This window comes from Diceros bicornis, chromosome 38 (assembly GCF_020826845.1).
Source record: "Diceros bicornis minor isolate mBicDic1 chromosome 38, mDicBic1.mat.cur, whole genome shotgun sequence".
Lineage (NCBI taxonomy): Eukaryota > Metazoa > Chordata > Mammalia > Perissodactyla > Rhinocerotidae > Diceros > Diceros bicornis.
The window spans coordinates 30,835,993-30,862,457 of NC_080777.1; the positions used below are offsets into that span (position 1 = coordinate 30,835,993).

General features: G+C 44.0%; 1 protein-coding gene across 3 annotated transcripts in view; it reads right to left on the minus strand.

Moving 5' to 3' along the window:
- KDM5B (lysine demethylase 5B) overlaps nucleotides 1-20,297 on the minus strand; it is an 82,206-nt gene extending 61,909 nt beyond the window's left edge. For 2 of the 3 annotated variants that reach the window (XM_058533838.1, XM_058533840.1), the window contains exon 1: nucleotides 20,103-20,297. In XM_058533838.1, coding sequence (XP_058389821.1) covers nucleotides 20,103-20,282 — 180 coding nt within the window. In that variant the 5' untranslated portion in view covers nucleotides 20,283-20,297. The remainder of the gene's footprint in view (nucleotides 1-20,102) is intronic. The other variant, XM_058533839.1, reaches the window with a different exon arrangement.
- Between the last annotated feature and the right edge of the window lie 6,168 nt (nucleotides 20,298-26,465).

Here is a 26,465-nt window from a genome sequence, read left to right on the forward strand (position 1 = left end):
GTTATGAGGCTTAAATAAAATAATACAGGAAAAGCCTTTAGACACGTGCCTGGCATTTACAAAGTAAATGGTCAAAAATGTTAGTTATTAGGAAGTGGAGGGGCCCGCCCCATGGTGTAGCAGTTAAGTGTTCGCGCTCTGCGGCGGGTGACCCGGGTTCGGAAGCACGCACCGAGGCACCACTTGTCAGGCCACACTGTGGCGGTGTCCCATATAAAGTGCAGAAAGATGGACATGGATGTTAGCCCAGGGCCAGTCTTCCTCAGCAAAAAGGGGAGGAATGGCATGGATGTTAGCTCAGGGCTGATCTTCCTCACAAAAAAAACAAAACAGGGGCTGGCCCGGTGGCGCAAGTGGTTAAGTGTGCGTGCTCCGCTGCGGCGGCCTGGGGTTCAGCGGTTCGGATCCCGGGCACACACCGATGCACTGCTTGGCAAGCCATGCTGTGGCGGCGTCCCATATAAAGTGGAGAAAGATGGGCACGGATGTTAGCCCAGGGCCAGTCTTCCTCAGCAAAAAACAAAACAAAACAAAACAAAAACAAAAAAAAAAAGGAAATAGAAGCCTAATGCAACCTTGATTTTGTTGTTTTTGGATTGGTTGTATTTAACACAATGGTTTCAATTCTCTAATCTTCATTATAAAACTGTCTAAAATAGATTCATAAATTAATATATAATAGTCAAAGCCCATTAACCTATTTTTTGCCATATTTTTTTCTAGTTTTTTAAAGTAGGAGAATATACTGTCAGACTACCATGCTTACAGAACAACTTCTAAGATTGTTTTAGGTATATATTCAAGGGTAGAGGCAGATAACAATGGATCTGCTGAGAGAGAAGCTGCTAGGGTGGCAATGGAATTCAACTTCCAGACTATGAAAAATAACACTGTAGTGGGCAAACCTATGTATGGTTCCCTGACATCACTATTTGATACTAACCAAACCATTTCCTGGACGTCCACTATATAAAACTTTCTGACTGCATATTCTCTTATTGGGGTAAAAACTAAGTAATAGAATGGGTTTAAAATAACTTTTCCTAATACTAAGTAATTCTTAGTCTGAAATTTCAGAAAATATATATAAAGAAAGAAGAAAAAATCTGCCATAATCTCATAGAAAATCTGCTACATTTTTGTACACATTCTTCCAGTATTTTTTCTAAAACATTTATCTTCACAATTTTATTTTATTTATTTTTTTGTGAGGAGATCAGCCCTGAGCTAACATCCGCCAATCCTCCTCTTTTTTTTTTTTTGCTGAGGAAGACGGCCCTGGGCTAACATCTGTGCCTATCTTCCTCCACTTTATATGGGACGCCGCCACAGCATGGCTTACCAAGCAGTGCGTCGGTGCGCGCCCGGGATCCGAACCAGCGAACCCCGGGCCGCCGCAGCGGAGCGCGCGCACTTAACCGCTTGCGCCACCGGGCCGGCCCCTATCTTCACAATTTTAAACCAAAAAAATTTATATTGCCTTTTACTTACTATACTGTAAACATCTAATATTTCATTGTACTCATACTTTTTTAAATTTCTTATTCTTGGATATTTAGGTTATTTCCTTTACTTTCCAATGTTATTCATTATAAACAAAAACATCCATATCTTCTAGAAAGCTTGTTTTAGCCTCAATGATATTTTACATACTGCAATTACAGGAAAAAAGAAATCAACTTGATCACAGTGATGATAGTAGCTTGAGACTCTCTTTTAAAATGATGGCTTATTCTGGCTCTACAGACAACCAGCTACATAGAAGTATAAAAATGATTTTTAAGGAGTTTTAAAATTAAAACTACCTTCATAGAACAGTGCTATGGATGTTCAATAAATGTTACCAAACAAGTAGAAATTCTAATTAGGAAAATTAATTTTAAACGTCTCTATAAAGCTAAAGCTAAAGTATAAAAGTCAAGAGCTGAGTGCTAAAAATTTGCCAGTGAAGAAAACTTGGTGACAAAACAATAGTTTAGTAAAAACACATCATGCTCCTTTAGAGACATGAGTAATTGTATCAAGTGAAGTTCACATCCTAGCAAAGGGTTTACCTTATTTAAGGTGATACAAAAACTCCCACAGATTTAATGTTTAAATCCTTCCACAGACAACAGGAAAAACTGCAATAGATGTCCCCCTCCTGTTGTCAGGAAAAACTGCAATAGATGTCCCCCTCCAAAAAAAAAAAAAAAATCAGTTGCCCATATACCCAGTCTTACCATGAGAATAACATCAGATAAATTCCAATAGTGGGAACATTCTACAAAATACCCAGTCATTACTCCTCAAGACTGTCAAGATCATCCAAAACAAGGAAAGTCTGACAAACTGCCACAGCTAAGAAGAGCCCAAAGACATGACAACTGAATGTAACGTGGTGTCCTAGATGAGATCCTGGAACAGAAGAGGGACATCAGGTAAAAACTATGGCAATCTTAATAAACTAGGGACTTTAGTTAATAACAATATTGGTTCATTAATTATGACAAATGTGTCATGCTAATATAAGATGTTAATAAAAGGGGAAACTAAGTGAGGGGGTATATGAGAACTCTACTATCTTCTCAATTTTTCTGAAAATCTAAAACAGTTCTAAAAAAAATTAAGTCAATTAAAAAAATCATTTGGATCAATTTTTATGTTTTGTTGCAAACTCTTCTGACCCCAACTGAGAGCTCTCAAGAAGCAAAACACAATCATATCTTTTCATTATGAAATTTTTAAAACTTAATAAAATGACAAAGTGAGACCAAAAAGGCCCACTTCAACATTTTAGTTGTTACTGGTTATATGGGAAAATTTATTGTTTGCCCTTTAGAAAATATTTTTAAGTTTTCACTTCATAGAAGCAACTGATAGGTGAATAACTGAAGTTTTTACCAAACCCTCTACTGGTTTTGTAATGGCTCATCCTCTTCAAAGGATGAGCACAGAGAGAAACCTCCTACACATAGATCCTACATTTATTTCTGAGTCAAGCCTTTGCAGAAGTAAGTTTCCCTATTTACTACCACAATACCTCTCAAATTTTTGGCCTTAAGACCTCTTTAAACTCTTAAACTTGAGGACCTCAAAGATCTTTCGTTTATGTGAGGGGTTATATCTATTCATTTTTATCACATTAGAAATTAACCAGAGCAATTAGGCAAGAAAAAGGAATAAAAGGAATCCAAATAGGTAACGAAGAAGTAAAACTCCCACTATTTGCAGATGACATGATTGTATATATAGAAAATCCTAAAGAATCTGTTGGAAAACTATTAGAAACAATCAACAACTACAGCAAAGTAGCAGGGTACAAAATCAATCTACAAAAATCAGTTGCATTTCTGTATGCTAATAAAGAAGTAACAGAAAGAGAGCTCAAAAAGATAATACCATTTACAATTGCATCAAAAAGAATAAAATACCTAGGAATAAATCTTACCAAGGAGGTGAAGGATCTATACAATGAGAACTACAAGACATTATTGAAAGAAATCCATGATGACATAAAGAAATGGAAAGATATCCCATGCACATGGATTGGAAGAATAAACATAGTTAAAATGTCTATGTTACCTAAAGCAATCTACAGATTCAATGCAATCCCAATCAGAATCCCAATGACATTCTCCACAGAAATAGAAAAAAGAATACTAAAATTTATATGGGGCAATAAAAGACCCCGAATAGCTAAAGAAATCCTAAAGAAAAAGAACAAAGCAGGAGGCATCACAATCCCTGACTTCAAAACATACTACAAAGCAATAGTAATCAAAACAGCATGGTACTGGTACAAAAACAGACACACAGATCAATGGAACAGAATTGAAAGCCCAGAAATAAAACCACACATATACAGACAGCTAATTTTCGACAAAGGTGCTAAGAACATGCAATGGAGAAAGGAAAGTCTCTTCAATAAATGGTGTTGGGAAACCTGGACAGCCACATGCAAAAGAATGAAAGTGGACCATGTGCTATCGCCATACACAAAAATTAACTCAAAATGGATCAAAGACCTGAAGGTGAGACCTGAAACTATAAAACTCATAGAAGAAAATATAGGCAACACACTATTTGACATTGGGTTTAAAGGAATCTTTTCGGATGACATGCCTACCCAGACTAGGGAAACTAAAGAAAAAATAAACAAGTGGGACTTTATCAGACTAAAGAGCTTTTATAAGACAAATGAAATCAGAATCAAGATGAACAAACAACCAACCAGCTGGGAGAGAATATTTGCAAAACATACATCTGACAAGGGGTTGATCTCCATAATACATAAAGAACTCACACAATTGAACAACAAAAAAACAAACAACCCGATCAAAAAATGGGCAGAGGAAATGAACAGACACTTCTCCAAGGAAGATATACAGATGGCCAACAGACACATGAAAAGATGCTCAACATCACTAATCATCAGGGAAATGCAAATCAAAACAACACTAAGATACCACCTCACGCCCGTTAGAATGGCTATAATCACCAAGACAAAAAACAACAAATGTTGGAGAGGATGTGGAGAAACAGGAACCCTCATACACAGCTGGTGGGAATGCAAATTGGTGCAGCCTCTATGGAAAACGGTATGGAGATTCCTCAAAGAATTAAAAATAGAGATGCCCTATGATCCAGCCATCCCACTACTGGGAATCTATCCAACGCACCTGAAATCAACAATCCAAAGAGGCTTATGCACCCCTATGTTCATTGCAGCATTATTCACCATAGCCAAGAAGTGGAAGCAACCTAAGTGTCCCTCGACTGACGATTGGATTAAGAAAATGTGGTATATATATACAATGGAATACTACTCAGCCATAAAAAAAGACAAAATCGTCCCATTTGCAACAACATGGATGGGCCTGGAGCGTATTATGTTAAGTGAAATAAGCCAGAAAGAGAAAGACAAACACTGTATGATCTCACTCATATGTGGAATATAAACCAACACATGGACAGAGAAAACTGGACTGTGGTTACCCGGGAAGTGGGGGTGGGGGGTGGGGGGTGGGCACAAGGGGTGAAGGGAGTCATATATGGGGTGATGGACAAACAAAAATGTACAACCCAAAATTTCACAATGTTAGAAACCATTAAAATATCAATAAAAATCAAAAAAAAAAAAAAAAAAACACAACAAATGTTGGAGAGGATGTGGAGAAACAGGAACCCTCATACACAGCTGGTGGGAATGCAAATTGGTGCAGCCTCTATGGAAAACGGTATGGAGATTCCTCAAAGAATTAAAAATAGAGATGCCCTATGATCCAGCCATCCCACTACTGGGAATCTATCCAACACACCTGAAATCAATCCAAAGAGGCTTATGCACCCCTATGTTCATTGCAGCATTATTCACCATAGCCAAGAAGTGGAAGCAACCTAAGTGTCCCTCGTCTGACGACTGGATTAAGAAAATGTGGTATATATATACAATGGAATACTACTCAGCCATAAAAAAAAGACAAAATCGTCCCATTTGCAACAACATGGATGGGCCTGGAGCGTATTATGTTAAGTGAAATAAGCCAGAAAGAGAAAGACAAACACTGTATGATCTCACTCATGTGGAATATAAACCAACACATGGACAGAGAAAACTGTACTGTGGTTACCAGGGGCAGTGGGGGTGGGGGGTGGGCACAAGGGGTGAAGGGTGTCATATATATGGTGATGGACAAACAAAAATGCACAACCCAAAATTTCACAATGTTAAAAACCATTAAAACATCAATAAAAAAAAATCAATTCATTGAATAACATAAAAAATAGTGAGAAGAGTGGCCCTGTCATATTCTGCAAATCTCTTTAACGTCTAGAAATAATCTGGATTTTATCATCTTCTGCAGTTATTCAGTTGTAGCATGTTGTTTTGGTTAAACGGTACAAAGAAAATCTGGTCACAGATATTTAGTTGGAAAGAGGAAGTTCTCATGGACCTGCTGAAAGGGTCTTTGCGAACCCTCGAAACATCCTGAGCCCAAACCTTGGAAACAATGGCCCTAACAGATTCCCTCCAGGATTCTCCATCCAATTTGTCCCTCCAAAGAGTTCTGTCCATCTGGATTTTAAAAGCAGCCCCTTCAAGCGTTTTCTCCAATCACTAACAATGATTTCTTGACCTATTTGTGTAATGTCAACATTTTTAGAAAAGGTATACCTATGTCAACCCAGTCCTCCCTATGTCAACCCAGTCCTCCCTAAAGTCCGACCACCAAAAAGATCCTGAAAATACCAACACAATCATTTGCAAACATACATGAACTTTTAATAGTCGTACTAAAGTAGTTAAGTACCAAGTGATAAGAACTTTTGTTAAAATTATAACTCCTATAGATAGATAGGGCCTGGGAAAATCCATCAATTTTCAGGTTTACAAAACTTCTTGTTTAAAAGAATATTTTAATTTCTGAATATTAAACATTTGCAAAGGCAAAGCACTGTCTCTCTGGACCATCTATTAGTAAATGATAATAGACTGGTAAGAAAGGGACATGTCAAGCATGGTATTTACTCTTTAAGCAATTAGTCCCAATAAGTTCCTCTTTTGCCACTTTTTTTTTCCCTGTGAGGAAGATTGGCCCTGAGCTAATATCTGCCAATCCTCCTGTTTTTTCTTTTTGTTTTTGTTTTTTTGCTGAGGAAGACTGGCCCTGGGCTAACATTCATGCCCATCTTCCTCCACTTTATATGGGACGCCACCACAGCATGGCTTGACAAGCAGTGTGTCGGTGCGCGCTCGGGATCCGGGCCGGCAACCCCGTGCCGCCGCAGCAGAGTGCGCGCACTTAACCACTTGCACCACCGGGCCGGCCCCTCTTTCGCCACTTTTAATAAAACTTGGCAATAATCATCTGTATTTGCAGGGCCTCTAAATGACTTAAATTTATTACCGTCAAAACCATGTGAAAATACAGAATGGTTCTCTCATTGATACTGCTCCCCAAACCTCAAACAAATAGTTTCCTTCTAGGCTACTTTACAAGAACAAGCTAAGTATCATCTTGTTTACAAACTATAAGAGTAAGGGAATAACTGGATCACATGAAGACCTTCTTACTCTTTCAAAATGTCCCTAATATGTGACTACCAAAGTTACCTACTACAATGATTCATACAGATTTTTGGCATATCCCCAAAGTCTTATCAGGCCTACAATGGAAGCATCCTTTTAAAATTTACCAAGGATTCTAAGAAAGCTAAATTCTTAGAACAAATCATCTTCCACTCTAATGGACCAACAGCATGATGGGTCAATCATGAAAAGTTAACAGGAAAGCATTATTTCTTTCAGGTTATTCACTGACATCTTACGGTACAGAAGTCACTGAACGGGATCTGAAGAAATTTCAGATCCTTCTCCCCAACAGCAATTACGATTGGTGCAAATATTACTTCAATATGCCATGTTATGATCAAGTGGCTATACTGCCACAGTTTTCCCCCAAGGATATTGTTTAACAAATGGTTTTGATTCTATTCTCTTTGCTATCTAGGATCCCAGTGAGGAAAAGACAATTTCTGGCAGAAAACTGAGGTTGCCAAGGTTAAGAAAAGATTACATACTTCAGAAAGGTTCCAAAAATGATTTGTCTGTCAGGTTTAGGGTTTAGGAAAGAGGCTGGACTCCGCCCCCCTCAACCTTCCCCCAGCAACACCCAAACCTACCTGGGCACCAAGGGCAGGGAAAATTAAACATCCCACACCCTAACTTTAAGGCCTCATTAGCTCTGTAAACACATGCTCTCCCTTTAAGTACTTTACAAACTAGTGACTCCTGGAGATTCAAAATCAAGGTCAGGAAAGGGACACTAAAAAATCAGCCTGAGCCTCAGAGAAGATTCTAAAAAATCGCAAAATCTTTGTTTTGCTTGATGTTCCATGTGAAGACACATTAGCAACTGTATGTAAAAAAAGAAACGTAAATAGTAAGCCACACATTGCACCAGATGCAAATATTTAACACCTATTTAGCCTTGCTATGATTAAGATATATTAATTGTAAGTCTAACGTTAAAAGTGGTAATAATTTTAGAATATGTATGATACTTAACAGCCATATTTGAAGTAAAAGATTAAAGCTTGAACCTGAACTGAGGATTGCTAGAAAGCTGCTCCGTTTACCCAACTGCCAGATCACTTACTATTTACTTAAGGGCAACCCGCCAGTCTATTCAATATACTATAATTCTGACCACGCTTCAAGGCTAGATCTCCTGTTTGAAAGAAAAAAGAATGTACTGATACACAGGCATGCTCAATTTACGATGGCAGATATCTCCAAAGATCTTACGATAAATTTATCCTATGATATATCTCAGACCATGCTGTGTGTTACTGTTGTAGAGACAGCACTATCAACTGCCTTATTTTTTCACCTTTATTGCCACATGTAACAATCATTTGATTTAAAAGATAATCCCCTTTAACCTAAAATATGATGAAGTTGCAGCCTGATAAAACTGGTCCTCATTTGAATGGCTGCCTGGTATCAATGAGACACACACTATAAAAACTCTTCTATGATCTACCTTTCCAGGTTTCAAATAGAGGATTTTGCAGCTGTGCCTAGAGTTGGGACCTAAGAAAATCATCACCATGAAATCATAAGTCTGAAATACTGACTCTCAACAAACTTGCTCTTTTCTCCTTGGCTTCCCAGCACTTTTCCTGCTGCCTCCAACTAGATCTTCTTCTTTCCTTAAATGTTGGCATTTCTGGGGGTTCTGCCATGATCCTCATTCTACATCCCTATTTCCTCCCTAACCCTGTCCTAACCCAAAGCCTTCCCAGACATCTCAGGCAGCCCCCTCTCCCCATACTTCACCCATCCCCATCTCCCCCAACCCTAATATCTTCAACCATTCTGTATACAATTTCCATTACTTGCAATACATCATACTATATAATCTAGTTGCTGATCTTTCTCACCAGCAGACTATGAGCTCCTTTAAGTCAAAGCTGTTTAATTCATTTCTAAAACCCCAGAACCTTAACATAATGCCTGGCACTTACTGACATATCAATAAAAGTACTGAATTGAACTCACATCCAACCCCAAGGACCTAATTTGTTTCTTCATTCACCAGAGCTGACAAAAAGGATTCTCTAGTTTCCTGTAGTAGAGGTGAGAATTTGTTAATTCGAATTCAACAGATAAGAGAATTCCTTATATTAACAGACACCTAAACCTCATCAGGGAATTAACCTTAACCAGTAGTTCTCAAACTTAGCTGAGCTTTAGAATGACCAAAGGAGCTTCTTAAAATTCAAACACTTGAGCCCCACATGAGATTCTAATACAGTTCTTCTGGGGTGGAGCCCAGAATGACTTTGATGTGAGGCAGGGGTACATTCAGGGGGCCTCTGAGTCCCAAATACTCTTGCAATTGAAGCTGAGTGATCACTGAAATTGATTAGTCAGGAGTTTCCATACAAATGAGCCAACTAACAGTACATGAAATGGCTAACCTCATACATACTGGTAAATTAAAAGAATGAGGGTATATGATTTATTTAAAATTTTATAAACAAATATAATGGACAAAACAAAATAGTACTTTGATATCGTATATCTGCAATTAATATTTTTATTGATTTCCCTGCAGTTGTGTCTGGACAGCCAGAAGGAAATGAGAGAAAACCACACTCACCTTCCCCAAAAGCCTGGGAGGGGAGAAAAAGAAGCTGGCTAATTTCTGGGATCTATGAAGGGAGCCACTGTGTATCAGAAGGAAGAACAATGAACTTGGAAGTAAAAAGCCATCATCTGGAATTCCCCAATCTGTCCTTTAAAAGCTGTGTCACTTTAGACAAGTCACTTAACCTCTCTCAGCAGTTTCCTTATCTATAAAATTGTCCTACCTTAGCAACAAGAACTAAGTAACAAAATGTGTTTTGCTAAACCAATCAGAAAAAATGTCAGCTTACCAGGATAGAAAGTGTATAAGCAAAAAGAATAATAAGATTCATAATTTTCCATCAACCATCTCATGTAATCATCTGTATCATTACTATGGATATATAAAAGAGGCAATATAAATAGCGGTTAATAGCACTACCTCGGGACCTGTACTGTTTGGGTTCAAATCCTGGCTCCACCACTTACTAGTCAGATGACCCTGAGCAAGTTTACTGACCTCTTTAGGACTCAGTATGTAAACCAGGGCCAGTATTACCCCCATTTTATAGGCAAGCTAATGGAATAAAACTCTAAAAATAGTCATGATCCTCTTAAGGCTAGCAGCTCAAGGATAACATGTAAATAATGGAACACACACCAGAAGCCAAATAATTGATACCTACTCTAGTATTCTTTCCATAAAATCTCTATTCTCTTCAAGTTATTATTTCCTAGCTAGCTAATACAAACCTCCAAAACCTAAATTATCTTGGATCCTAAATCAAATTCTAAACCTTGTTCCCCTCAAAACATCTTGATGAGCAATTATCTACCATGTAAGTCAACGATATATTTTACAAATGGAAGACGGGAAAAGCCACAAGGTTAGTAGTGAAAAAAAGTAGTTATAGAGAAGAATCCAGAAGAATGGGCTGCCACCAAGTAAAATTTTTAAAAACTCCAAACCCACACCCTACACAAATCTCTGAAGCCAGCCTCCCACTGGAAAATCTGGTGGCTGTTCTCAATTTGTCCAAAATGCATCATAATATTGGATAAGAGCCTCTCTGGGAGAAGAAAAAGTTTGGAATACCTGGAATTTTACAAATAGAAGTTATACTCCAAAAATTCTCTTTATAGACCTCTCTCCATCTCCATCCCCTCACACCTTGTCCCACAAATAAAAAGACACCAGAGTACCAAACCTAAGAGGTCCTGGTCTCCCCACCTCTTCCTAAGAAATCCTGCTCTCCTCATTTCTTCCCGCTAAGTTAAAGCCTGGCAAGGATGAGATGTTACCATCTGGTTTAAATATCACCAAATGATGAGTTGGTGTACAACCAACAGAGATGTGGTGTACAACCACACAGAGAATTGGGAGGATCTTGCCTTAAAGACCTTGTAATTATGTGATTTCGAGAGAGATTTGTTCTGTTTCTGAAGTTAAGAGATTAGAGTAAAACGGTCATGTTTGGGTGTCTGCACTTGGGGGTATGTGTGCCCATGGGGTATGTGCTTAATAAAAGCTCCAACCAAGTGCTCAAAACACATTAAGTGTTAGATTTTGGTTCTCTGAACATTACAATCTGGTCAAGCCGGTGAGATGTCCAAAGATTAACGCAGGAATGCACAGAAATCTGCCTAGGGCCACACAAGGAGCACAGCTGGGAAGAGAAATCTTAGCCTAGCTACATGCTCGCAACTAAAAAACTCAACATTTAAAGGTTTAAAACTTGGGGGCCGGCCCAGTGGCGTAGCGGGTAAGTGCGCGTGCTCCACTTCCATGACACGGGTTTCATGGGTTCGGATCCCAGGCGCGCACCCACGCATTGCTTGGTCAAGCCATGCTGTGGCGGCATCCCATATAAAGTAGAGGGAGATGGGCACAGATATTAGCCCAGGGCCAATCTTCCTCAGCAAAAAGAGGAGGATTGGCAGCAGATGTTAGCTCAGGGCTAATCTCGCTCACAAAAAACAAAAGATTTAAAACTTGGTATATTCACCATTGGAGAGTGTTTTAATACATCTAGAAAGCAGTTATGAATAAATTGCTTGATTTATTGGATCTACCTTAGGAGGCAACATTGTGGTGAGATCCAATAACAGAAGATATATTTGAACAAAAAACTGGGGAATGCAGGTCTGTATGATTATGAGTTCTAAAGAGTTTGCCTAATTGTGAATAAAACATAAAATATAATCTGGCTCTGTCCTAAGGATCAAAGTAAGCATTTTCTCTGTCATCTCTTCTACTTTTCCCCCCACTTTACAAGTAAGATAACTGCAGAATAATAAAGACTAAATCTACTAACCCTCCTGTAAGCCAAGAATTGGGATTATTTAAATTATGTTGGATAAGATATAATGTCTTCCATGTGCAGGGCTTCCACAGCATCATAGCCACTCCATACTAGGGGAAATTAATTTTAAACATTTCTTAACACAAAGCTCACCAAATACAAACTCCTGCCTGTATACACTCATTACACAAAACATACGTAACACACATGCACCTGCAAATTTTCTGAAATAATTTATAATAGCTCTACTTGGAAAAAAAATTTTAATCTCAATAATTTTTAAAAATATCCAGACACAGGGCCGGCCCCATGGCTTAGCGGTTAAGTGCGCGCACTCCGCTGCTGGCGGCCCGGGTTCTGATCCCGGGTGCGCACCGACACGCCACTTCTCTGGCCATGCTGAGGCCGCGTCCCACATGCAGCAACTAGAGGGATGTGCAGCTATGACATACAACTATCTACTGGGGCTTTGGGGGAAAAAATAAATAAATAAATAAAATTATTAAAAAAAATATCCAGATACAGAAAATCTTCAGCTAAACCTGTAGAAGAATTACATTCTGCATATTCTAGTTTTGAGGCTGGGCTTTTGACTTTTCAAATTTCACTTTTGAAAAATCTCTTCACTGTAGGAGACATGTATATGGTGACTGACAAACAGAAATGTACAACAAAAATTTCACAATGTTATAAACTTAAGACGTCAATAAAAAAAAAAAAATCCCTTCTCTGTAGGAGAAAATGAGGGATATATATTTAGTACTAACCCTTGTCTCGCTAAATCTGTCCCCAGACTCTTCTCAGCAGTGAGCAAATACAGCTTTGGGATTTAAGCTCCTTGCAATCCATCAATTAATTAATCTGGATAGCAGCCCTAGGTCAATGTCAGATCCCCTTATAGCAGACAGGAAGGCATACGTTGGAGAAAAATGACTTTGTCCAAGGTCATGATGAAATAAGATTCAAGGGCCAGCCCGATGGCCTAGTGGTTAAAGTTCAGTGCGCTCTGCTTCGGGGGCCGGGTTCAGTTCCCAGGCACGGAACCACACCACTCGTCTGTTAGTGGCCATACTGTGGCGGCAGCTCACATTAAAAAAAAAAAAAAAAAGGAGGAAGATTGGCAACAGATGTTAGCTCAGGGCGAATCTTCCTCAGCACACACAAAAAAATCAGATTCAAGACTCTACCCACTTATTTTAAAAATCTAGAAATGCTGACTCCTTCTTTTACATAATAGAGCAATCAACTTTTAAAAAGTAATAAATAAAAATCCACACACACTCCCCTTGATAAAGCTTATTTTTATCCCTGCAATATTCCTTAAATTTCACATCTGTTGTAAAATAACAGATGGAATCAAGAAGTTCTAAAAATCCATTCATTATGTGATCTTCTGCCCGGTAGTGTTTAGCCTCCTAACTGAGAAATCAAGCTGGGGCGGGGGTGAGGGGGCACTTAGATTTTTAAGGGGTTATTGATAGAAAATATTTGTCAATGACCTGATTGTTAAATTGCTCATTTTGAACACCTGATACCACATAAATCTTAATTAGCAATTCTGCTGAAACAGAAACTGCACCATCAAGGCTGAAAGTCAAGTTACCATTCTTCACAGAAAAGTGAACCTAACAACCTAGCCAACAACTCATTAGACTCTCTTGATTCTCATTTCCTTAAAACTCTTTTTCCAGAAACGGACTTCATTCTATTTCTTGGTTACCCCTGACTCCCAGCTCTGTTCTGCTGAGATAAAGTCTGACAGATGGGAAAATGTACAAAAAGCAGAGAATGGAACGGTGCTAGCAGAGAATGCCCTCCATCTACCACCTACTCCCACAACCACTACCAAAATGTGCGCCAAGAGTTGGCCTGAAGATGGTCAAGTTTCTGCACAGGTTTCAACAAATATGTAACAAGGCCATTAACTAAAATGGAGAAATACAATCCCCATCCCAACTGGGCAAAGTGATCATCACTCACTAAAGGCTAGAAATCTCACTCCTAATTGCCCAAATTGGATACCTTGAATAAGACAAAAGCTAAACCAAGTTGCTCTCTACAACTGAAGGTGACTAGTTTGCTCTCAACCCCAATGCTGCTACTCTGCTTCCCGCTCTCTTATATCCACGAAAACAGCTAAAGAAACTATATTTTCTTTACTTTTGTGTATATTTGAAAAAACATTTAATTTACACCCTGGAAGTGATGGCTCTGGCAGAGCGAAGTAACTAGTCTTTACGTCCAGAAAGAATGTTTAAATAAAAAAAAATTAAAAATTAAATTAAAAAAAAGAACAGATAGGATGACTCTAGGCCATGTCTAAAGGTGTATGGTTATGATGCTTTAAGAGGAACGGTCTGCAATTAAAGATTTGAACGTTTAAAAAAAAGAAAAAAGGATTGGGGCCGGCCCTGTGGTGTAGCGGCTAAGTGCGCGTGCTCTGCTGCTGGGGACCCGGTTTCGAATCCCGGGCGCGCGCCGATGCAGCGTTCGTCAGGTCACGCTGTGGAGGCATCCCATATAAAGTAGAGGAAGATAGGCACGGATGTTAGCCCAGGGCCAGTCTTCCTCAGCAAAAAGAGGAGGACTGGCATGGATGTTAGCTCAGAGCTGATCTTCCCCCCAAAATAAAAAGGACTTACAAGAATGCATTTTAGTCAAATTCCACATCTTTGTTCCAAACATCTTACAATTATAGAACAGAAATGTCTCATTGCCCTAAAGACTGATTTTCCTCATTAGTCTGGTTCATGAACTTGGAGCTGTAAAAAGCAAATTCACCACAGAGCTCATCTAATAGTTAATGAGGGAAAAAGGAGCATTTTTGGAAGAATTTTTGGAGGTACACAAAGGTAATATCTCATTTAATTTTTCTCTTTAACCCCATGCTAGGGCACAACACTTAATAAATGCTTAAGAAATCCTTGTTAGGCAGCATATAATTCTCATATCTAAAACAAGTTTCTCACAACTCAGATTTTAAAATCCAGTTATTAGTTTCTCAAACTTTAAGTAATCTAAAGTAAATGGGAGTAGCCCAGTGATATGGCTTTTCCAAAACATCACTCCACCCACCCACTCACCCCAAAGGGACTCAGTATGCCTCTGGTGACTCTTCTTCAAGTGACCCAAACTTAAAAAATTTCAGAAAGGTAAGTATAGCCAGCTCTTCAGTTTCCAACATTTATTCCACCTAATTTTTTTTTCTTTTTGAGGTTGGCTATGATCTTCTGCACTTAAACACGTATATTAGCATAATCTCCAGAGAATATCTAATTCTCTTAGAAAGGAAAAATCATACCACCAGCTCAACACAAACCAAGCTGAAAGGACGTGCAAGAAGGAAAGCAAGGTTTTTTCCTAGGTTACTGGTTTTTCAAACCTATAGATGGCCTTTGGAAAGAGGTACAGGAGTAGACTTCTGGGAACCTAAGTCCAGGAACCTAATGAGCACTTTCATTTTGGGGGCATGAGTTTTCCCTTATCCTTTTCTATAGCCAAACCTTCATGTGGTCCAATTAAGACAACAATAAGAGGTTACAAAAGTCTACAAAAAGATCCCATTTACAGCACATAAACCAGATTCTTTTTTTTTTTAATCAGTTTACAATGATATTTTTTACCTGTCTAAAAGAAGATTCTCTCACTGGCAGATTTCTGTCTGCCTATATTAAAGTATTGTAAACATCCTGGATTTTGTTATTATCCTCCAAATTAAATAAACTTACTACTAATTTATCAACCAGAAATACTCTAAGTCTAGGCCAACACAGCATAAAGAAAATTAAGTATCTTAGAGACAAAGAAGGAAATTGAGGATTAATAATTTTCTCTAATTTTTCTTATCAGTGTCTCTTAATAATGAAAGAAATCAAACTTCAGCTTTAATACAGAACATTTAATAACACTTTTCAAAGGCAATTCTCTATTTATTTTCCTCTTTAAAAAAGTTTACATTGGGGGCCGGCCGGGTGGCACAAGCAACGGTTAAGTGCGCATGCTCCGCTGCGGTGACCTGGGGTTCGCTGGTTCGGATCCCAGGCGCGCACCAACGCACCACTTCGCAAGCCATGCTGTGGCGGCGTCCCATATAAAGTGGAGAAAGATGGGCAGGGAGATTAGCCCGGGGCCAGTCTTCCTCAGCAAAAAGAGGAGGATTGGCAGATGTTCGCTCAGGGCTGATCTTCCTCACAAAAAAAAAAAAAAAAAGTTTACATTGTATGTTTAAAAACAAATCCTATCATCACAGGAAGGGAAATTTTTCCAGTAGGGTTGGGTGCATGAATCTTTAGCCACCTCATATACTTGTAATATCACTCACATTCCATTCTAAAAGTCTATTATTTTGTTGATTAAGAGTTACAACCAGATGTATATGTTGGTGGCTCCTAGTGTGACCAACTTACCACCAGCAAAGTCAAATTTAGCTAAACACCCATTCAAAGACTACAACAAAAGAAGTTTGTTTTTGCTTAAATTTAAGGCCAAAACTTTCAAACTAGAACTGTAGCACTTAATCCAGCCTCCTACCAAGTGAGGAGAAAAATGTTTTTCTTCTGAGCAGTATAGTCCTAAATTTATCTTAAAAAGTAGTTACAAGTGGGTACCGGGTTTCTTTGGGGGTGATAAAAATGTTCTAACATTGATTGTGGTGATGGTTGTGCAACTCTGAATATACTAAAAACTACTGAATTGCACACTTTAAACTGATGAATTTTATGGTATATAAATTAGATCTCAATAAAGCTGTTATTTTAAAAAAGTAATTATTAAGTTCTTCCTTCGTTCAAGGACGTTTCCATTGCTAAGCCTCTTCTCCAAATGTTAAGGGTTCAAGGTGGCCAAAGAATCACAACTAAAGAAAAATTTCGTGACACCAAGGAAACTGGGAAAATGAGGGGATTAGGCCAAAGTCAATCAAACCTAAAATTAGAGAGAATGACAGGCTGGAATGAGAGTAAATGAGCTCCATATCATTAACACCTCTAACCAGACAAAGAAACGTGTATTTAAGTTCCTCCCTGTTCCTAAGGCTAGAACCAACAGGCTCACTCAAAGACGCTGACTGTATTAAAACACTTAGAACTTTTACACTTTAACGACCACAAGAAGTTAAAGTTGAAAAAAACGTGTCTACTGTGTCATCTGGGGTTTGATTTAAACCCTTGCCTTTTGCATACTACCAAAGAAGAAATCTGTGGAATCTGCCTATCTATGGCCAAATGTTAGATGTTTGAGGGCAAGAAAGAAAGTTATAAAAGCCATCAAATATATTCCAATCAAACCTGGGAGACTCAAAGCAGCCAACTATTTTTTGCCTAATAGTTACACCCCTAAAATTAATCATCTCCAAATACCACAAAGTGACATGGAAAATATAATTTGTCTTTAAAAAGACATTTAAGTACATCAAGGAGAAAACGAAAATTTGCATTTTACAGGTAACAAAACCAGAAATTAGATTAACTGCAAATTACAAAAAAAAAAGGAAAACAAGCCTGGTTATCCTACATACTCAAGTAATTTGAAACAAAGGTGTGTTTATTTCCCTCTTTAAACTTTTAACTCAAGATCTGAGTAGTCTTCTTGATTTATTACCTTTTTTCACATTTATCTTACTATATATTTACAAATTTCTGTGAACCCCAAGTTTTCAGAAGCCAAGCAGTTTAGAACCCTCACTGAGAAAGCAGCTATAAACTGAAGCTATATAAGTGCCATTAATTAATGATACAAAGGTAGGAACAAAAGGAAATAAAAACGCTTTAGAATTCCTCCCCCTACCTCCTAACAAGTAAAATACCAATAGCCCCAATCCCCATTTTAATACAGCCACTTGTATTCCAAAAACTTAGTGAACAAAAAACATCTAGAAACACAGGCATTAAAAAGCTAACGCCATGGAAAATACTTCATACTTCTTGGGTTTTTTTGTTGCTTTATTTCAACTATATAAAACCACTTGTTCACAGTTAGCTTCCTAAAACAAGAGTTTCTAAAACAAAGACTGTTTTTCTCTCTTAAGAAGTCTTTGTTCCAACAAGACCCTTCTTCAAGAGCTACAACTTCTGGAAAATTTTCCCTTTTCTGGTTATATCAACAACAAATACTCCCAAACTCTTTCCATTTGGTACAGAAGTTTGTTAAACAAAGGAAGAAGCAAGCCCCCTCCACATAAAGAAGGTTTCCAAAACAGAGCACTGGTTAAGTGTGTAGATTATTTGTGCCTCTAACACCCTTTCCCAGGCTGTAGTATGTACTACTCTCATTACAAAATGGTGGCCATCATGTCTGTCTGACATTCAGAATGGGAAAAGGCTATTGCCTTATCCTGTACCATCACACATTTTGCAAAGCTTACCACTAATATCTTAGCCAAAAAGGGGAAATGGGTAGCCAAACCTAACCAGAGCAACACAGCCTTTTTGGGAAAAAAGCCCTAAAAAAAGCAAAGAATAAGAAATAAGATAAAGGGTTTACCCTAGTACTACACCACAATACCAACATGGAGGACAACTCACTCCCAGGAACCTGACTCCACACATTCTGGTTACCAAAAACTTGCACTGCCTAAATTTCTGAATAAAGTCCCATTAAGGCAAACGTACAATATTCATATTCACGTTTCCTAACATATAACATAAAACTACACTAAATGTTTGAAACATGACCTATTCTTCAAGAATTAAAACCTTGGCTCTAATCAGCCCGGTTTTAACTTCTGCAGGCCTCTTCGCTCTCTAAAACAAATGCACTTCCCTTAAGCAACAAGAATCAACCTTGTCCACTTCTTGAGCGAAACGCATCTACTTTCAAACATTTCTCCCATACTCGCCGGGCAGTTACTTTTCTGAGACATATTTCATCTCCATTATCAAACTTGTCCAAGAAAAACTAAAGTATGGGGTCCCTGTTTTAATCTGGGGGGACAGGGAAGAGATAAGGAAGACTTATTGAGGGATCTCCCTCAAAACAGCTTTCCAAAACACAACGGTTACGTACAGAATCCCCGGAACCCCAAGTGTCATTACGAAGAGCAAGCTCAAGAAAGGAGGGAATGGAAGGGGGCTCTTCCTCATGGGGGTGGGGTGGGGTGGGGCGGGGGAGGAGAGCGGGGAAGACTCCAACTGTAGGAAAGACAGTTAACCCCCCCACACAACGGTCCCAGCGCGTCCAACCGTCGTTTAGGCCAACTCAGCCTCAGACCATCAGAAAGGTGGGCAAAAGAACAGGGTGGGAGCGCCTCCGGTTCCGGCCGGGGGTGGGTAGGGGGACAGGGAAGGAGTGGGCCCGGCTCTCCTAGCGAGCGTTGGGGCCGTTAGAGGTGGCAGCAGAGACCCCCGCCCTCACACAGCCCCCAGGCCGGGCGCCCCACACGGGGCTGGAGGGCCGCGGCGGGGGACGGGACGCGGACACGAGCGTTAACCTTCCCGGGTCTTCTCGCCGACCCCCCAACCCAGCCCACCGGCACGGCCCGGCCCGCCGCCCCACAACGCCGCCCCCAAGCACGGCCGCGCCGGGGCCAGCCCGCGGCTCCTCGCGCCCCCGGAGGCCCCAGGCCCGGGGGACACGGGAGCCCGGGGACCAGGGGAGTGGGCGCCCCGGTCCGGAGGGTGGGACGCCCAGGTGAGGCGGCTCCGGCCCGCCGCCGCCGCCACACAAAGGACCGGGCGCCGCCGCCATATTGAGAACTTTCCTCCGCGCGACAACTCGCGCTCCCCGCCCCCACTCTCACCGCCGCCCCCACCTCACACTCGCGTCCCCACTCTCACCGCCCCCCACCTCACACACAGCCGCCGTCACCACACACGTCCCACACACTCCTGCACCCCCACTCACACTCGTCCCCCACCTTTCACCGCCCCACACCCGCCCCCTCACACACCCGTCCCCTCACACACCCGTCCCACACAGCCGCGCACGCACCCCTCACACATCCGCCCCTCACCCCGCCGCCTCCCCCAGCTCACCCGCCGCACGCAGCCCGCGCCCAGGCGGAGCCCCGGCCCGGCCCCGGGACCAAACCCCGCGCCGGGAGGGCAGCCGGCAGCCGAGCACCGCGCCCCCTCCGGGCCCCGGGCCGACTCCGGGTCGGACGCGCGTCCCCGGCCTCAGGCGGCCCCGCCGCCCCCGCTCGCTCCCCTCCTCCGCCCGCCTCGGCCCCGACCTCCCGGGCGACTCACCGGCGGCGGCCGCACCTTACAGATGCCCGTCTGCTCGGCGATGGGCCGGATCTTGTGGATGAAGGCGAAGGGGTCGGCGAACTCCTCCCAGCTGGGCTCGAAGACCGGGCACTCGGGGGGCGGCAGAAACTCGCCCAGCGGGCCCGGGCCCCCGAGGGGCAGCGCGGCGGCGGGCTCCATCCACGCGCGGTCCGGCGGAGCCCTCGGCCTGCTCTGCCTCCTCCTCCTCCTCCGCCGCCGCCGCCGCCGCCGCCGACGACGACGACGTCTCGCCGCGAGCCCACGCCGTGCGCCTCCGCCGCCACGGCGAGGAAAAGGAGTCCCGCCCCACCCCCACCCGCCGCCCCGGATCGGGCGGGGCCGGCCTCCCGCCCCCGAGGGCCATGGAGTGGACCCTGACCGGCAGCTCACGACGAGCCCGAGTCCCTTCACTCAACAAGTTACCGGTCTAGTGGAAGGATCCGACTTCGGAGTGGACTGCTCGAGCATGTGGAGACTCCGCGGTCGGCGCCACGATAGCAGCGCGCACGCAGTAACCCGCAGAGGCAGAGCGCCGGGCACGGAGAAGGACTTTCCAGGGAGAAGGAACAGCTCCAACTAAGGACAGCGTGGACGGACGCGAGGAAACAGTTACAACGATAGTAACAAGCTAACACTTTTGAGCACTTGCACATTCTAAGTGCTTTGCATGATTAATGATTTAATCTACACAACAACCCTATGAGGCAGGCACTCTTACTTCCACCTTACAAATAAGGACAGCGAGGCACAGGTTAAGCCGTTTGCCCAAATTCATACGCTAGTAAGTGACGGAGAGTCGATTTATTGGAGGGTGGGGGTGTTGCAGGAAAAGAGTGGTCCACGAGCAATATGACTGCGAGGTTGGATGTGAGAGCAGCAAAAGACTTTTGAAATAATCCAGATGAGAAATGATGGGGCCCAAATTAAGGCAGTAGTGCTGTTGATTAGGAGGAAGGGATGCAAAAGTAGGAGATAAAATTAGGACGCGGTGATAAATTGGCGACAGTAAGGTATCAAGGATGATTCAGGAGTCTAGGGTGCATGCGTGAGTGGATGCTGGCCCGTTGGCATTGCTGGGCCCTCACCTAGATTATATAAACAAGGAGAAGTCAGTCTGGGGAGGGAGATAATGTGTTCACTTCTGGACATGCTGAGTTTGAGCTGTCTTTGCTACAGTTGAAGATAGCCAACAGGATAAAGGGTATAAATCTGAAGGGGAGAGATCAGAACTGGAGATGTAAATCTGAGCGTTATTAGTATATGAGTGATAGCTATTATTTATCTAACGCTGACTGTGTATTGTTGTAAATGCGTTGGTATGTCATTGAATCTTCACAACTATCCTGTGGGGTAGGTACTGCTATTATCCCCATTTTGCAGAGCAGGCAATGGAGGCACAGAGAGGTTAAGTAGCTTTAAGAGATATGAACACTTTTAATGCACTTTTGTGGGGGAGGGTGTGCGTAGTGTCCTGCCCCCAGAAAAGAGGAGAGAGGAAATTCAAAAAGTAGGACTTCAACACTAAAAAGACCTCTTATCCAGAAAGCAGCCCAACCCATGGAAGGACCGTTTGCCAGGGCCTCCTTAGGAGGGGTCAACGGATTGTTAGCCCTGCTTTCTCCTGTAGTTTCACCTACAGGAGAAAAATCTTATCTTTCAATTAAAAGTGTGTGGGGGGGCTCCTCTTCAATGAAGTCTTCCCAGAGGTACTTGGCCCCCAAAAGAGTTCAGAAAAGTCCTTGGAGAAGGTAGTCCTTTTCTTAGCTCTCTGCGGTGCCGGGAGCCAGGCAGGGCTTTTTCTGCTCCCCACTGCAACGGAGACTTAAGACGAGGGGCAAAGGGCACCCTATTAGGAAAAAAATTATCAGCGTAAGATGGATACGAGATATAGCAAGCTATAATAACATGTTAACATGTTATTAATATTAATATTAATAACGTAGTATCTAGGTGGTGGATTTAGAGAAATCTGCAAAATTCGTTTAACATTGCTGAGTATTTGAAAATGTTTCGTAATAAAACGGGGAGAAAGTTATCATTGTTGTTCTTTGCCCCGGGCGGTCTGCTTTTGAGGGTCTGGCTGGAGTTGACTCCCCGTCCTGTGCTCTCTGGGAAGAGCATTAAGACTTTTCACACGTAGCACTGGCATCGTTCAGGCCAGGCAGGTACAACTTTGAGAAGGACCCTGGACACACGTGAACTATGACCGCTGCTTAACCGGGGTGCGTGGCAGGAGCAGCCCGAGATGCCTCGGCTCTCCCGGCTCGCCCCGCATTTCCACGATGCTCCCGCGGGGACGCGGAGCGCGGCGGTTGCGGAGGGCGCGGGGCTCTGACGCGCGAGGCTCCCAGTCTACCCGCCCCGCCCCGCCCCGCCCCGCCCCGCCCCGCCGCGGCGCTCCGCCCCCGGCCGAGTGTTTACATGGGCGGAGGGATCCCTCCCAGCTGACAGCCGCACTCGCCGGCCCTTCTTTCTTTAAAGAGCCCGGCCGCCCGCGCTGATTGGCCGCGCCGCCGGGGGCGGGGCCGGGCCGTATTGTCTCCGCGGGGCCGCGGGGCGCCGGGGCCGCACCTGGCAGCGCAGCCCGACCTCCGGGCCGGGCTCCGGGGCCGGGCTCCCTCACGGCCAGGGCAAGCGGTCAGGGGCGGACTGGGCCCAGGCGGCCGGGGCGGAACCGAGTCCCGCTCGAGTGCCACGTCTCCAGGAACCCCTCCTAACCTCGGACAACTCTCCGCCCCGCCGGGCCCCGGCCCCAAACCACCCTCTTTGTACAGGCCAGCTCCTCGGGCACGATCCCAGGGGTCTCCATCGTCGGCCGCCCCGCTCGGCCCCCGACCTGCCCGATGCCAGCCCCCGGCCTGCGCCCCAGGTGCGCCGCCTGGGGATGAGGGGCTCCCCGCGTCCCTGCGGTCGCCGCGATGGGAAGGCCACGCCCCTGGGCTCCAACCTGGGGAGCGACCCTCTTGGCCCCCCCTGCCCCCAGGAACCCGCGCACCGCCGGGGACCCGGCTCCCCAGCGACCAGGAGGGGGCGGCGGCCCGCAGCACGTAGCGCACGTGTCGGGCCGCGCCCGCTGCCCCCACCCCAACCCATCCTGCCACCCCCGCCGCCGCGCCCACCCCTTCCCCCCCTTCCCCCCCTGCGCCTCCGACCCCCAAAACCCCTGCCCTGGGCTCCCGCTGTGGGCCACGCGCCTCCCTTCCACCCTGATCTCAGGGCTCTGCGCCTTCCTATTGCGACTCTGCGAACACTATCCTTCCCAGCCTTGTTGATCACCCTCTCTCTTTCTCCCCCCCCCCCCCCCCCCGTTTCCCCAAAGCACAGGCCTTCCCTCTGTGAGCTCCTCCTCTCTCCAATGCCATCTTCGCTCCCACCATCTCTGCTGCCCCGGACTGCTTGTGTCAGATGTCTCCTGGGGAAACCCACAAACCTTGAGATCCCAAGATGGCCTGCAGCCTTTTCGGCCGCCCTGTTGTATTGACTTCGTGTCCTCCCACGACGTCTCGTCACTACCCTCTATTACTGCACTTACAATTCCGTCTTTTTTTCCACTCCCGACCGTGTCCTCTTCCCCTGCACATGCCTGTCCACTGGACTGTAAACCGCCGGCGGGAAGGAGTAATGGTCTCCAGCCCTGGCACCAGGCGCGTGGTAGAAGCTCCACAAATGTTTGTCGAAGGGAAGGGGAAACGGCCGTGAGTGTCTGTGGCTCTGACTGGCTGAGGATGGAATTTTGGACTGTCGTCCAGGTGAAGCAGAAGGAGGTCTCACAACAGATCAGTATGTGGGGTGGTGGTGGGGGGAGCCCACGTAGTGGGATGAACCCCTGTCCTCCCCCATTCCCCAGGAACCTGCAACCCTTCCTCCTCTGCTGGACTGGTCTCTTGTGTGGGACTTCTTTGCTCCCTGTTCTGCTCTACCCCCAGCTATGGGGGCTGCCCTTGGGGATCAGCTCACACCATGACACAGGTTTCATCTCTGGGCTTCTGTCCCTGGGAAGACACCTGGTAACTACCTCTTCCTCTCCAGTCCTGGAATCCATTCTCCGTTGACTCAGCCCAAGGGGATCCAGGGTTTGGGGCTTTGGTTTACCTGCATGTGGGGCCCAAAGGGCTAGACGCTTGTCTGGGCCCCCTCCCTAGGGAGCCCCCAGCAGACACTGGCAAGTGGGATGTTCCAACTGTGCAGCCAGCCCTGCCCATAGGGGTGGGGAGAGGCAGAGTTACCCACACTAGGGCTTCAGGCTGTGTTTCCTCTGGTTCTGGTTGGGCCACTTGAGGGCCTGGACTCCCAAGGAGCAAGCCAGTGCTGCTGAGAGGGAGAGGGAAACTCAGGTCCTCTGTTCATGGGAGAGCGGCTGCCACCACCACTAACTAAGATCTCTGGGCTGAGGGGCCCCTCTTAGCATGCTCTATGGCCTTGGGTAGTTGGAATGTTTGGAATTCTCTGTATCCCAGATGAAAGTCTTCCAACAAGAAGAAAACGGCTTCCACACTTATTATATCAGAACTCCACAGAGCACTAGCAATCTACCATGCTCATTTGAAATTCACAGTGTTCAAATTGTGTTGTGTCAAGCACAGGATCTGACTCACAAAGTGCTAACTGCTAATTCCCTTTCTTCTTTCCCCTGGCAGGAAGGGGTGATATGTAGCAACTAGAAATACTGTACTAACAGGAATAAGACAGGGCTAGTGGCTGGGAGTAATTCATAGTCTATTGGACATATCAACCCTGTGAAGTAGGTGGGTATTATTGTCACCATTTTTTCAGATGGAGAAACTGAGACTCAGAAAGGTTATTTAGCCAAAGTCACACAGATACTAACAGAGCTAGGACTGGAATGGTGATCCTAGAGCCTTTGATCTTGCCCAAACACCAAGCTGACTTCTTTAAAGGTGAAGGGGGACATAGAAACCCCATCCTGAATCTCACCACCAGCTGCCCCTTAACCTGCCAACATGTATCCATTCTCTGTCCTCTAAGCCACAGTGGCTTCACACTTTGACTGTGATCTCCAGTACTTCTGTTTATATACCAACAGTTTCACAAAACCATACTTGCCCTATGCAGTGATGCACTTATGCTGGTTGAGACCCATGAAGTTGGTTTTATAACCCATTAATGGGTTGTGACCCTCAACTGGAAAAATGCTGCTCTGAGGTTAGTTTGTCCCGCTGTTCAGCAGCTTTCCAGAGGACATAGATCAAGTGGTGAATTTTCTCTACTCATACCCATGTAATCTGGAATCCTGGCCACTGCCCCTTTTCCCCCATGCCCCCATAAGTCCTCCAGAACACTGTCCATGTCGTATACAAAACCAACCAGGATCTCTTAGCCAGATAAGAGATAATCTCCTATTTGTTTTCATCCTCCCTCTGCCTGCAGCCCTTCAACCCAGGGATCACTTTGTGCCCCATCTTTTAGCACCTTATCCGGTACCGGTGCCCAGTATAAGACCAGGATCTTCTAGCATATTCTTCATGTCTCCCAAGACCTGACTTAGAACAGGGTCAAACGTTCAAATGCCTACAGGAGACAGAAGTAAATGAGTGACATCAGCCAGATGGAGTCTGAAAAAGTGAGAATGCATGTCCAGCTACCGGGGCCACAACTACTCAGGCCAGGATGGCAGCAAGTTGTAATTTTTCAAGAGAAGCCTGAGTCTAGGTTTTTATACAAGCTCTCCTAATTTTTAAATGTTCAATCTTCAATCGAATTTTTTAAAAACTATGTGGGCCAACCAAATGTATTTGTGCCAGACTGTGTTCTATGTGGAGCCACCTCCCTGGAGAGGCTAGTGGGATGACGGGCATGCTGACCTTCAGAAAGGACAATGGTTACCAAGGGAGCACTAGCTGAGGCACCCAGAGATAAATGCCGGAATGCAGGGGGCTCCTGCCCCACCCTACCCTGCAGATCCAGTTCATGCTCCTACGCTTAAAGGAGAACTCTGACTTCCAGCAGAGCATACACCGTGGCAACAGGCACAGAGTCATAGATAGCCTACCCCTAACTGCAATGTTGATGGGTGGGGAGGGGTCATGGCTTTTCAATATTTATTTTTTCCTCTCCCTTAACTTTTTGCCTCCTCTAAAGTCCTCAGAGCAGTGGGAATCAGGAATCTGAAAGTGCTGTGCATGTGCAAGAATCTATAAGTAAAAATTTGGATGGGGGTTTAAGAATAAAGGGAGATGGACCTCTCAGATATGAGGGAAAAGAAGGCAGTGCTGGTCTCCACAGTTGAAAACAGTAGTTTTTCCTTATAATAAAAGGGCTAATATTGAGTGCTTGTGATATGCCAGGCATTTTTGTGTGGACGATTTCTTTTAATCCTCATAA